The 11,632-nt window shown below is 37.2% G+C and overlaps 2 protein-coding genes across 6 annotated transcripts; one reads left to right on the plus strand and one right to left on the minus strand.

Annotated features, from left to right (window-relative positions):
• Positions 1 to 338: 338 nt before the first annotated feature.
• LOC122837986 (GDP-L-fucose synthase-like) lies at positions 339 to 4,743 on the plus strand. Of its 3 annotated transcripts, none has more exons than XM_044128229.1 (10): positions 339 to 411; positions 1,134 to 1,285; positions 1,383 to 1,497; positions 2,021 to 2,149; positions 2,234 to 2,307; positions 2,410 to 2,543; positions 2,641 to 2,772; positions 2,844 to 2,923; positions 3,351 to 3,450; positions 3,539 to 4,743. In XM_044128229.1, exons 2-10 carry the CDS (start codon positions 1,158 to 1,160, stop codon positions 3,592 to 3,594), a joined length of 948 nt encoding a protein of 315 aa, XP_043984164.1. In that variant the 5' UTR covers positions 339 to 411; positions 1,134 to 1,157; the 3' UTR covers positions 3,595 to 4,743. The 3 variants fall into 3 exon arrangements, with proteins under 3 accessions (XP_043984164.1, XP_043984165.1, XP_043984166.1); XM_044128230.1 differs by having other exon boundaries at positions 410 to 602; XM_044128231.1 differs by lacking the exon at positions 339 to 411 and having other exon boundaries at positions 1,153 to 1,285; positions 1,364 to 1,497.
• A 172-nt stretch (positions 4,744 to 4,915) lies between these two features.
• On the minus strand, positions 4,916 to 11,611 carry bmb (brambleberry). Of its 3 annotated transcripts, none has more exons than XM_044128226.1 (13): positions 11,293 to 11,611; positions 9,112 to 9,359; positions 8,609 to 8,737; positions 8,329 to 8,514; positions 8,017 to 8,239; positions 7,675 to 7,791; positions 7,406 to 7,585; positions 6,748 to 6,954; positions 6,532 to 6,670; positions 6,285 to 6,352; positions 6,081 to 6,208; positions 5,854 to 5,975; positions 4,916 to 5,285 (listed from the first exon to the last, which is right to left on the minus strand). In XM_044128226.1, exons 2-13 carry the CDS (start codon positions 9,355 to 9,357, stop codon positions 5,156 to 5,158), a joined length of 1,875 nt encoding a protein of 624 aa, XP_043984161.1. In that variant the 5' UTR covers positions 9,358 to 9,359; positions 11,293 to 11,611; the 3' UTR covers positions 4,916 to 5,155. The 3 variants fall into 3 exon arrangements, with proteins under 3 accessions (XP_043984161.1, XP_043984163.1, XP_043984160.1); XM_044128228.1 differs by lacking the exon at positions 11,293 to 11,611 and adding an exon at positions 11,026 to 11,127 and having other exon boundaries at positions 6,748 to 6,864; XM_044128225.1 differs by lacking the exon at positions 11,293 to 11,611 and adding an exon at positions 11,026 to 11,127.
• Between the last annotated feature and the right edge of the window lie 21 nt (positions 11,612 to 11,632).

Here is an 11,632-nt window from a genome sequence, read left to right on the forward strand (position 1 = left end):
AAATGCAGTGGCCTGGAAGAACATGATCTATTGACCTACTACAGCCATGTGGAGGATAACCTAAACAGGTAACTCCTTTATTACTGCTTCTAACAAAACATTTTACACTCCAGGCGCTAATACTGGATATTATGAGGCAATTGCACCTCAACTCAAAAACTTTAACTTTTGGTTGCAGAGAGCAGCACAACCTGCTGATTGAATCCTCAATAGGCAAATTACTAATTTCAAAAGAAATTTGAAATTTCTTTTTAAAAACTTAGATGTGTGCAAGTTTTTGAAGTTTCTTTTAACTTCAAGATAAAAGAAACATTTATCTTGAAGGTAGGAACCGGAAGCGAACATTCACATTGAATTTCGTAGCTTGACACTGAAGGCTAACTTCCTGTTGGGAGTGTTCTTGGCTAACAGGTAAGAAACTGCTGTTTTACACAATAATTTAATTAACAATTAATGCTATTTTACCTCACCGAGTTAAAATCTATAGAAAAAAGACTAATAGTACTTTTTTGTTTCATACATTAGGTATTAATTGTCTGAATTTTTTCGTAATTCATTGCAAATAGATGTGTGCAAGTTTTTGACTAGCAAGCACAACTTTGGTAAGATCCTGTCTGTCTGATTTTACTTGTCAGAAATTTGCTGAACAATGACATGTTCAGTACTCTCATTTCTTTAGAGGTTAGCAAGGTTATTTTTTAACATTCGAATCACAGTGGCATGATGCAATATATACATTAAGTTTTTTGTTTTTTTTTTACTTTTGAAACAACATGTTGACATTGTAAGTGATTAGATTTATACCTAAACGTCCCAGGCTAAAATATCTACCTGTAGACAAGTCTGTGTGTCATTTCGATTTTGCTGTCCGGTTTCTAAAGGTTTAGTGACTTTGCATTACTTTAGCATTATTGGTTGTTCCATCTGACATTGAGCTAAAGATTTTTGGCTTTATTTTTGGTCTTATATTTCTCTCCCAGGTGTATTTTACTGAATGAAACTTTGTTTTTTTCCTTTTGACACTTGGGCTTTTGGGAATCAATTTTGATTTAAATATCACCATTTTAGGAGGGTTATGTCATCTCTGATAATTATTAATGTGATGTTTCTTTACTGTTTTCTTGTTTGCTTAGATAAAGTCTCAGTGTACTGGTCAGATGAAGGTGTTGGTCACAGGAGGCTCTGGATTGGTGGGGAGAGCCATACGTCATGTTATAGAAGAAGAAGGGGGAGCCAAAAAAGGAGAAGAATGGATATTTCTGTCCTCCAAAGATGCAAACCTAATGTGAGAATCACTACCTTGTTATGTTTCGTACAGCTTCACACTTTTTTCTTTTTTTAAAACAGTCCACATGCATTTCAGTGTGCTTCTGGTTCCATAGGAACAAAGAGGAAACACAGGCTGTTTTTGAAAAACATCGGCCCACCCATGTTATCCATCTGGCTGCTATGGTGGGAGGTCTTTTCAAGAACATGAAGCACAACTTGGACTTCTGGGTAGGACACACAATCCATGACTGACAAATGACTAACCTTCATAATGGATGAACCATCAACAGCATTAAGTTAAAACAAATTACGGCTATGCACAAAATCCATCAAGTACAGAACAATTGCAAAATTTGATAATCCTTGGATTTAGTGCCAATATGTTTTCAGTGAACTAATGCACAACACTTTAGAACAACAACAACAAAAAAAACATCTAGCAAAATCAAAAACTTTACAATGTTGCAAAACCAGACAATTTCAGAAAATAGTTAGTGATCAGAATTGTTTGGGGTACATCCTGCTGAGCACTTAGCTCTATGACTGCATAAAGCTGTGGCAGCAAAGAAGCAACAATGTCCAGAACAATTTTATTTAAAACGTTTGCTTCCTCACTGGTTGCCTCTCTCTTACTTGTCTTTCAGCTTTGCACAGATTCATGCACCTTTTTAGTCTATATTCTACAGGGTTATCAGAGAATGGTGCCTACCCTTTTGCTTCCAAACTTGAACTATCAATATCTGTCATGCAGAGGAACAACATCTACATCAACGATAATGTACTGCAGGCAGCACATGAGGTCGGGACTGTTAAGGTTGTTTCCTGTCTATCCACCTGCATTTTTCCCGATAAAACAACATATCCTATCGACGAGACCATGGTAAAAGCTCCCTCTGATCCATAATGTTAGAATAAATAATGGATTTTTTCAATGGTGACCACATGTTCTTGTGTCTGCAACCAGATCCACAACGGCCCTCCTCATGAGTCCAACTTTGGTTATGCCTATGCTAAAAGGATGATTGATGTTCACAACAGGTCAGTTCTTGGTGTCGTTTCATAACAAGACAAAAAAAAGAACAACACTTCTTTAAATAGATAAATTGGGTCTGAGTTTCAGTTTATGTGTACATCTCCCAGGGCCTATTTCCAGCAACATGGCCGATGCTACACAGCTGTGATTCCCACAAATGTGTTTGGTCCTCATGACAACTTCAGCATCGAGGATGGCCACGTGCTCCCAGGGCTCATACATAAGGCATACATCGCTCAAAGTAAGTCTGCTTTTTAGGAGAGTGAGGGCTCAGTATGTTGGAGTTTGGAGGTCAAAGTTGAGGACAGAGACTGAAATTTCGGTGTCTTTTTGGCCAGAGGAAGGGAAGCCCCTGGTGGTCTGGGGTTCAGGCTCTCCTAGAAGGCAGTTCATCTACTCTTTGGATTTGGCTCGTCTTTTCCTCTGGGTCCTGAGGGAGTATCCAGAGGTCAACCCAATCATTCTCTCTGGTGAGTTTCAATGCATGACATGAATTTAAATAGTTAACAGTGAGATTTAGTAATAAGCTGTTTGGTTGCAGTTGGGGAAGAAGATGAGGTCTCCATTAAAGAAGCTGCAGAAGCAGTTGTTGAGTCGTTGAGCTTTAAAGGAGAAGTAGTGGTATCCTTTCAATAAAATTATCTGCTTCTGAAAATTCTCATTTACCGTAGCTAGTGATTCTGTATGTAAAAAAAGGACAATTTAAAGAAGAAATAGTGTTACAGCCTGATTTCATATGTTTAACATCCTAAACTAACACTGTTGAAATTTAACAGACACCTGAAGGTGAATGATATATTGATAAATATAAATCTTGTCTCCTAATGAAAAAAATAGCATTTCATTCTGGTAAAACACAGAGGTGTTCTTTTCGTAAGGAGTAGTGTAATTTTCAGCCCTGTTTGATTTCCTCAAGTTTTTTCTAATACTGATATTTTAAATGTTCAATGACATATGCTACTGACATATCAACGGGTTAAACATTGTGTTTTTTTTGTTTTTTTTTAACTTGATTTAACTTTCAATTTCTTTGACTCATGTTGTCCAGTATGACACCAGTAAAGCAGATGGTCAGTTTAAGAAGACTGCCAGTAATGCAAAACTACGTCAGTACCTGCCAGACTTCAAATTCACACCCTTCAGACAAGGTGAGATCATAACCTTCTGTTTTGCATGTATTTACTTAAATAAGGAAACCATATGTCATGACAGATGTCTTCTTGTTTTCACTTGTAGCTTTAAAAGAGACATGCGATTGGTTTGTTACCAATTATGACACCGCCCGGAAGTAAGGCGACTCCTGAACCGGTTGGCATCAAAGCTGTCCATTGAATGACCATTTCTGTAAAAAAAAAAAAAAAAAAGAACTGATGGGATCAACAGTGGAGAGTGTTGCAGGACATTAGATCATGTGCAGAAAGTAGTGTGCTAGTAATGATGTCTGATAATCATTAAAAAGCTCTGCAGTTTTAAATTAAGAGACTCCAGGACCAAACTGTAACATGACGTTTAAGATGCTTCCTTGATGTTTTTTTTCTTTTTTTAGTTTTCAGTTGCTACTTTTTTTTAAATGATAATTATCATTTTCATCATTTTGTTTTCAAATGTGTTTGAGTTTGTATTTTACAGTAATTATAGTCCTTTCCTTATTCAAAGTAATACAGAAAATCATGAAAAGAAAAAAAAAAAGAAACTGAAAGTACCCTAAAAATTGATGGAGCACATGTCGCAAAGGCCACTCAAGAGTTCATTAAACATGTTTAAATGATAACTTCCTATTTCTAACTGGTCAATTAAGAAATTATTTTCTCAGTTCAATAGCTTGGAGATTTAAACCAGCACTCTACCAAGGAAACCAAAAACACTAGTGAATCTTGTGATAAAATAAAATTCTGGTAGATTTTATGAAGACTTTCTAATTTCTGTTATGAAGAGCATTTTGTTGATGTTCACAGGCACCAGAACAATAAATATATAGCGTACCTGTAGTTGTATAAAGCGTGGTAGTAGTGAATGGAAACAGCTGAAAGTTTCACTTTTCTAAACATAAGTCAGGGTTTTACTTTCAGGGGTGGGATTTACAAAATGTAGCTGTCAATGATACTCAGAGCAGAGCCTTATTCACAGCCAAACTAACTTTACATTAAAATGTTCTGATGTTCAATGCCAGTGTTCCAAGTTTTTCACAATTCTGGCAAAGAATTTTTCTTTGGGTCAGGAAATGTATACTCTTCTCCTGGCTACCATGAGGCTCATCCACTACTGCTGCATAGAATCTTTGAGAAAAATCAAGATTACTCACTTTGCCAGAAGCTGGTGTTCTGTAGTTCCTGGTGAAATGTCAATCATATAAAAAGGTAGCATTCCAATTTAGAATCAAGAGCTCTTTGTAAAAGTTTAAATTGTTTATTTTTTTAGAAAAATAAAGGTGGACTGATTTACATTTTGTATTTTGAGTTTATTTCCACGCCTTCTTACCTTTGAAAATGTAATAGTTCCTTGTTACATATATGATGACAATGCTAGAATCAGTTAATATAAATGTTACAGGATGAGCATAAGTGTGAATGATGAAACAGTTTGTTAAAAAAAGACAAGATTTTCAATGTGTGGTTATTTGAATTTATTAAATATTGACAAAAGGTTTAAATTTGCACCGCCTGGAACATTTTACTTAAAAAAAAAATACATCAGTGAGATAATTTATTAAGAAAAAAAACAGGTAAAAATTTCATTTCTAGTGACAAACATTTAAAATTTCTACAGATGTATTGTAGTAAAAATAATGCTGCAAACAGTTTTTTGGAGCAGTGGCTCCAGTTAAAAACATAAAATGTCTCAACGTTCAACATTTTAGGACTGAACATAAGAACTGTGTCCCCCCTCATGGACGCGGCAGTATTCCTGTCCTGGAATTGCCTTCTTCTTACAGGCTTTCCCTGCTTTTGTGATTCCATTACACAGGAAACGGCCAGACAAAGAGCTGCCACAGAAATCAGAGAGAGGAATGAGGTCAATCTCACTTTACGGTGTTACTGTAAACAAAACGTTTTGTGTAGAATTACATCAACAGTAGTTATGGCAATGTTTGGCACTGTTGGGAATTTATTTTTCATGCAAGTACAAAAAAAAACTGTGGAGTCATGTCTATGTGTTTACAGTACCAAATAACATAATTAGTATCTGGCCTTGTGCATTAACTGTTCAGAGTAAAATTAGGTTTAAAATTAACATATGTATAAAAGGAACAGAAATAATTTCACATTAGGATAAAGACAATTGCCTTTTAGAACCTGTAGTGTTCTTAAACAGTGAAAAAAAAAAATAAATAATGAATCAGTGTTTCTGATCGACTGAGCTTGTGATCATTTACTCCATAAATATTTCATTGACTGTTTTTCTTCAATATTAGGAGTAGAGCTATGTAAACACACCACCATTTAAAATCCCTAAAATAATTTAGAATGCGACTATTCTAGACTGACAATACTAAGAAATCAAACATTTCCAGAATTTGAGAAGTAGATATTTGACACATTCAAAACACTAACCTGTTAGTGACAATCGATAGAGTAGGACTTGCACTTCTAGAGTCTCTGCCAAAATCATGAGAATCATTCGCAGCATCAAAAACTCCTCCCAAGATTTTTTGAGGGATATCATCAACTACAGCCTGAAAAAAAACAAACAAAAAAAAAAACAATTAGAATGCGTCAAATAATGATTCATGAAGTGCTGAACTTTGTTACTTTTAAATAGAAAATGACAATCAGCTCACCCTTGATAAAAGTTTGGGTGATTTCGGCCTGGGAGTGGACTGACTCTGTGTTCCAAATATTGGTGGGAAGTGAGGCTCTGGAACGGGTCTCCTCTGAGGGGGAGATACTGCTGATATCCCAAGTTCACCTGAAAACAAAGAGTAATAAAAGTTAATCCATTACAGTGAATCTTTTCTAATGAACTTCAGGTTTAATTTTTTTACCTGATAAAAAGCTGTCATGATTCAACAAGTTGTCCCCCTCAAATAAGTCGTTTTTTTCACATCTGAAACTTGAGATTAAAATTTACAACATGAATAATTTAGAGGCGCTGAAATTCATTAGCATCAAGATTCAAAATGCAAAGTACAAGTATTAAGTGATCTGTAACTTCTTGAGAAAATTGACTTTATTCAAACAGCATTTGAATAAAGTTCCCAAAAGCTTCATATAAGGGTGAAATATACAAACCTTTCTGGTGTAGATGATGGTGGACCCAACATCGTGTACTTCTGAGGCTCCATGACATTGCATGGACCAAGCAGCGATGGTGGAACTGACTCTTCTTTGCTTGGCACACAAGCCCAAAGACGAGTCACAAACCAGTGACCTACAAACACAAAAGACACCGTTATAAATGTATTTGGAAGCTTCATATTTGACTTGTACCTGGCCTGAAGGTTGTACCCAAGGAAAGAGTCAGCAGCAGCACACTGAGGCTGGTGAGGTCCAGCGCCGGCTGCTGGTTGACCTCAGCCACTGCGTTCAGGGGAACCATGAGCAGCAACATGGCTCTGGAGAAACCTGGACAGTGCAGGAATGTCAGAAGGACTGCACACAATACGAAGTAGGCTGTGTGTGCAACACACGTCCAGATAGCAGTCAGACTTAAACCTGCAAAAAGAAGAAACCCAAAACTTGTATGCAAACATTTTGTGATTTCAAACTAAATCCTTCAACATTCACTTTGCTCTGGTAATTCAAAGCTGGTATAAAGCATTAAAATAAAGGTTTCTACACTTTGAATTTTAAAGCAATTTCTTTAATGAGTCTCCAATAAGAATCATTCAAGTGAGGGGAAACATATTCCGGTTGAAAATCTCAGAAGAACTTTCATAATTTAATTTCAAACTTACTCTCTTTCTGGCAGAAAAAAAACCAAACAAACAATATCAAGTCAGTGAATGACTTGTTAGTGAACAACAAGTCATTGATGTATACTTGTGGAATTATACATCAAAGCATAATTCCACAATCAATTCTTTACAGTCAAAGCATTTCCTCTGATTCAAACCTCTTATCTTATACTAACAGACGTGAGTGAAGTTTAATTTGCCAAACTTACCGGCCCAGCCAAGGTAGCTCTGAATCATGTGAAGCCTCTCCTCTATCCGAACCTCCATGTTGTCCAGATAGTGCAGCATGACTCCCAGTGTGTTGTTCATGCGCTCCAGTTTGTTCATCAGGTCAGTGTAGTACTGGGAGGTCTGGTCCTGGTACTGCAGAAACTCAGACATGCTGTGGTCTGTTGATTCACAGCAGCAGATGATTAGAAATCAATGCATCTCATTAGTTTACTGCGATTACAAAAATGGTGTGAAGCTGTTCAGATACCAATTTTCTGGTAGATATCCTGAGCTTGGTTCCTGACCTCTGCAAGGTCATCAGTGATTGCTTTGTGGCCATCTTGGACCTCTGAGCTTTGGATCTGCAAATGTTCGCTCACGTTTTCTAACAGAAAAGAAAACAATTTGAAACTGCTCCTTTCAATTAACATTCCTTTGTCATTCAACAGGCTGAATAGGTGATTTATAGTGATGAAAAGATAGCAATAACTACAAGTGTTTGATTCTTCAGTGTTTTCTCATAGCATAGTGTGGTTTAGCACAAACTTCTGGTAGCTTTGCCAGATTGAGTTCTCTGTAATTAGCTTATAAAACACACCAAGCCTCTCACCCATTCTTTTAGTGATGCCCTGAATGAGTTGGGCTACCAGCTCCTGTCCAGAGGCAATGAGGGCCTTTTCCTGACCAAGACGTTCCAGATTTTCTCTCAGTGAACCTTCCATTTGCTCCTGGCCCTCATGCAGTTTGCCCTGTTGAGCCTGGAGGGTGCTATGGCCCTCGAGCAGCTTGTCGAGAGAAGCTGCAGTTAGTTCTTTCAGCTCCAGCTGTCCAACCTGCATCAAAACAGCACAAGGAACTCAGGATCTGGTGTACTGAAGCGAAGAGAAGAAAGTGTTAGCTTAAAAGAAAAACAAAACTCAACCTTCAGGTCTTTCATTGCATCTAACTGGCTTGATGCCGTGGAGATGAGAGAATTGACGGTAAGTTCTGCTCGGCGGCGAAACAGCTGCTGGCGAGCTGCGTAGCAAACTGAGCGTGCTCTGTTGCTCACTATGTGGTAGGCATTCCAGGTGTCTGGGTCCATATCTGCTGTGCATTCTTTAATGGTCTGAAACAACAAAAACTCTGTCACAAAACTTTCTAAGTAGTTCTATGGGGAAAGAAAACTTTTTCTAAAAATAAATCTTATTTCACTATATTACCATTTCCTGAGTACATGGGAAGGACCGACGCCCTTCAATCTCCGCCTGGCAGTTAAACAGTTCCACTCCGAGCTTGGCAAGATTTTCCTCAGAGAGGCTTTCACAGCTTGCCCTCAAACGAGCAACCACCTGCAGACATGCACATGCTTCAAAATGTTTCTCCTTCCTCTTATTTGTTTCCTCTAGTTAAATTACAAGTCTTTGGAATATGTTTTACATTTTTGCATCATTCCCAACTAAACATGTAAATCAATTGTTTAATCATGCAGATCTGTATTTTGGAGGTGTGTTTAAGAAAGTTTGTCAGCAACATTTACTGGTAATAATAGTGAATCATGTTGGGTTGCAATTTAAAAGGGATTAAAAAGCATTCCTTTGTATAATGATGATGAAATGGAGAGTGGGGTTTCTTTGTGCTCACCTTCTTTCTCTCCAAATGCTTTCCTTTTCTTACAAGAAAAATAAGTTTATGAAAATGAACTATGGAGGAAATCCATGTTTACCCTGTAGTGGCAGCTGTCCAGTTGGCTCAGCTCCAGCTGCTTCGCCTCAGCCAGAAACTTCTCGTCTGAAGTCACCATTTCAAACTGAGCATCCTTCGCCAGGAGCGATGGAGCTACAGGAGGGGGAGCCGCTGTAGGGGGAGGCTGTGGGGTTCTCAACCATTCAAAAAGCCCGCTGACTGCAGGCCAGGCCAGCATGCAGGCCGTAACCAGCAGGAGCGGACAGTGGATCAGAAGGTGGCCCATATCTGGATCAGAACATGGATAGATAGATTTAAACTGCATTTTTGCTCATAGATTCAAATGTCTTGTGGTTATATGGACCTCTTACTTTATTTAGGATTCATTCAAAGAAATTACATTGTCTAATGCGACTAGAGATTTTCTTGTATTAAACAAAATGCTTATGATATATGTGATATTCACTCTAATAAATGGTATTACAAATTAACATGAAGATGAAACAATAATTACAAAAAATACCAATAATTGTCATATGAGGAATGGTAAATGAACAAACTCGCAGAACAAGCTATAAAATACTTAATAATCCCACATAGTTTCTTAATTTTTACTCTTGGCTAGCTGCAACAGTGTATTGCATCACACTGCCCTCAAGGCATACCACACCTCAGAAACTACTTTAGGTCCTGAGGTTGGAGCATACCTCAGAAAACAGTGTCATTTAGACAAAGCAGGAAATGCATTTAGAGTCCTCTCTGTAATACTGGCATTGCAAACATCACATACTTTGTCTACTGTTATGCATGAAAATGGTAATAAGGTAAACTTGCTAATTAGCTTTAAAAAAGATATAGGAGTAGTACATATGCCTTAGTTACAAGGATAGCAGATTAAACCGGAAACTTAACACCGACATTTTAAACAAAACCCAAAATGCTCTTCAGTGAAAGAAAAATTGCACATCATCCAAGTTGAGTGTGTTTAGACCATGTGGTCACTAAAGGAACAAATTTAGATATTAAAAATAATTTTATTCAGCTAAACTCAAAAATATTTTACAATAAAACATTCTGTGACAGACAACATAAATGACCACTTAAAAAAAATCTAAATGCATAATTTACATTTGAAAGCCAACTGATTTACACGGTTGATTACAGGTGACAGTTGTCATTCTGCAGCTTTAAGGTAGGTAAGGTAATTTTACTTATAAAGCACATTTTCAGCAACAAGGCAAATCAAAGTGCTTTACGTGAATTAACAAGGAAATACAAACAAAATAACAAACCAAAGGAAAGAGCAGAAGAAGAAAGAGAATTAGTTGCTGGGCAGTTTTTCTGGATTCTAGTTTGTTCCAATTCCTGTTCTGTGTTGCTAAAGTAAAAGTGAGTAGGTATCGCGATGGTTTAAGCCTATAAATCAAAATATGCGAATTTGACATAAAATGAGGTGTTTTCTATACTACAAATAACTCAGTGTTGATTATTGACTGTAGATGGCGACAGAGTCGGATCAATTATTATTAAAGTAATGTCTGAAGAATGGAAGACAACTTTCTAAATGTCTTTTCCCCTTTTGCCAAGCGATTCTAAAAATTAAAAGCTTTTGCAGTGGCCCGAGATAAAAAAAAAAAAGAAAAAGAAAAAAAAAAGAAAAACTTAATTCGGTTGCTTATAAGTAAAAGACCAAGGATAGGAGGCTTGCCCAGGCATGTCTGCTCACTAAGAAGCACCAACTATGCACTTGTTTACAAATATGATATTTCCTAATATTTTTTATAGCAAACCCTTTTGTGTAAGTATACAAAAACAAGCATCTAAAATGACAGTGCTTATTTTCTTGATAATTTATACCAACAGTAAAAATATATATATTGCCTTATCGTTCATTTAAAAGAAAGGAAAATGTGAAAACAAAAATTAACATACGCTTAAAGAACATGCAAGTTACCTTATCTAAGTTTGGAGCAAATTCCTGCAGAAAAAAGCCACCACTCTGGAGATCCCACAGGCAATAACAGCTGATGGAGATAACTAAATTTGCTCCGCTGTTAAACAACCAATCATATTTGTCGCATTTTTCAACGACGCCTTTATGGGTGCGCTCAATTTGTTTTCCGGCATAAACGCAAAATACTGCCAAGGTCGTGTCAGACGACGCCCGTTGCACCGCCCGACCCTGTCGGCAGTGCAGATTGGTGAAATCAAACATACTTACAAGTTACGTGAACTGGAAACGGCAGTTCATTTGAGTCTGCTGAATCTTTGGAATCAGTAAAATGATTCGTTCTAAGATCCGTTCACCGGATCCCACTCTTCATTCGTCCAGTGATAGAGTGCCTCCTCCAGCACAGTGTGTCGCTTGCTCAGTTTCTCCAGCTAACTGCTGATGTTGTATCAAGCAGCAGAAAAGCAAATACATATATTCTCCCGTCCCCGTTACCCCAGATTTCGGAACAAAAAGTAATGTAACTTCATATAAAGTTATCAGAAGGAATGATTGCAAAAGCGGTAGGAAGAGAAAAGGATAGGGCGATGGCTTTATTCCATTATAAGGA

The sequence above is a fragment of the Gambusia affinis genome, linkage group LG10, assembly GCF_019740435.1.
Source record: "Gambusia affinis linkage group LG10, SWU_Gaff_1.0, whole genome shotgun sequence".
Lineage (NCBI taxonomy): Eukaryota > Metazoa > Chordata > Actinopteri > Cyprinodontiformes > Poeciliidae > Gambusia > Gambusia affinis.

Excerpts from the sequence above, each read along its gene's own strand:
- LOC122837986 (XM_044128229.1), top strand. The coding sequence starts at position 1,158 with ATGAAGGTGTTGGTCACAGGAGGCTCTGGATTGGTGGGGAGAGCCATA. Across the intron at positions 2,773-2,843 it reads CAACCCAATCATTCTCTCTG|TTGGGGAAGAAGATGAGGTC; the intron begins GTGAGTTTCAAT and ends GTTTGGTTGCAG. Across the intron at positions 2,924-3,350 it reads GCTTTAAAGGAGAAGTAGTG|TATGACACCAGTAAAGCAGA; the intron begins GTATCCTTTCAA and ends CATGTTGTCCAG.
- bmb (XM_044128226.1), bottom strand. The coding sequence starts at position 9,357 with ATGGGCCACCTTCTGATCCACTGTCCGCTCCTGCTGGTTACGGCCTGC. Across the intron at positions 8,738-9,111 it reads TGGACAGCTGCCACTACAGG|GTGGTTGCTCGTTTGAGGGC; the intron begins GTAAACATGGAT and ends GCATGTCTGCAG. Across the intron at positions 7,586-7,674 it reads GGATATCTACCAGAAAATTG|ACCACAGCATGTCTGAGTTT; the intron begins GTATCTGAACAG and ends GTGAATCAACAG.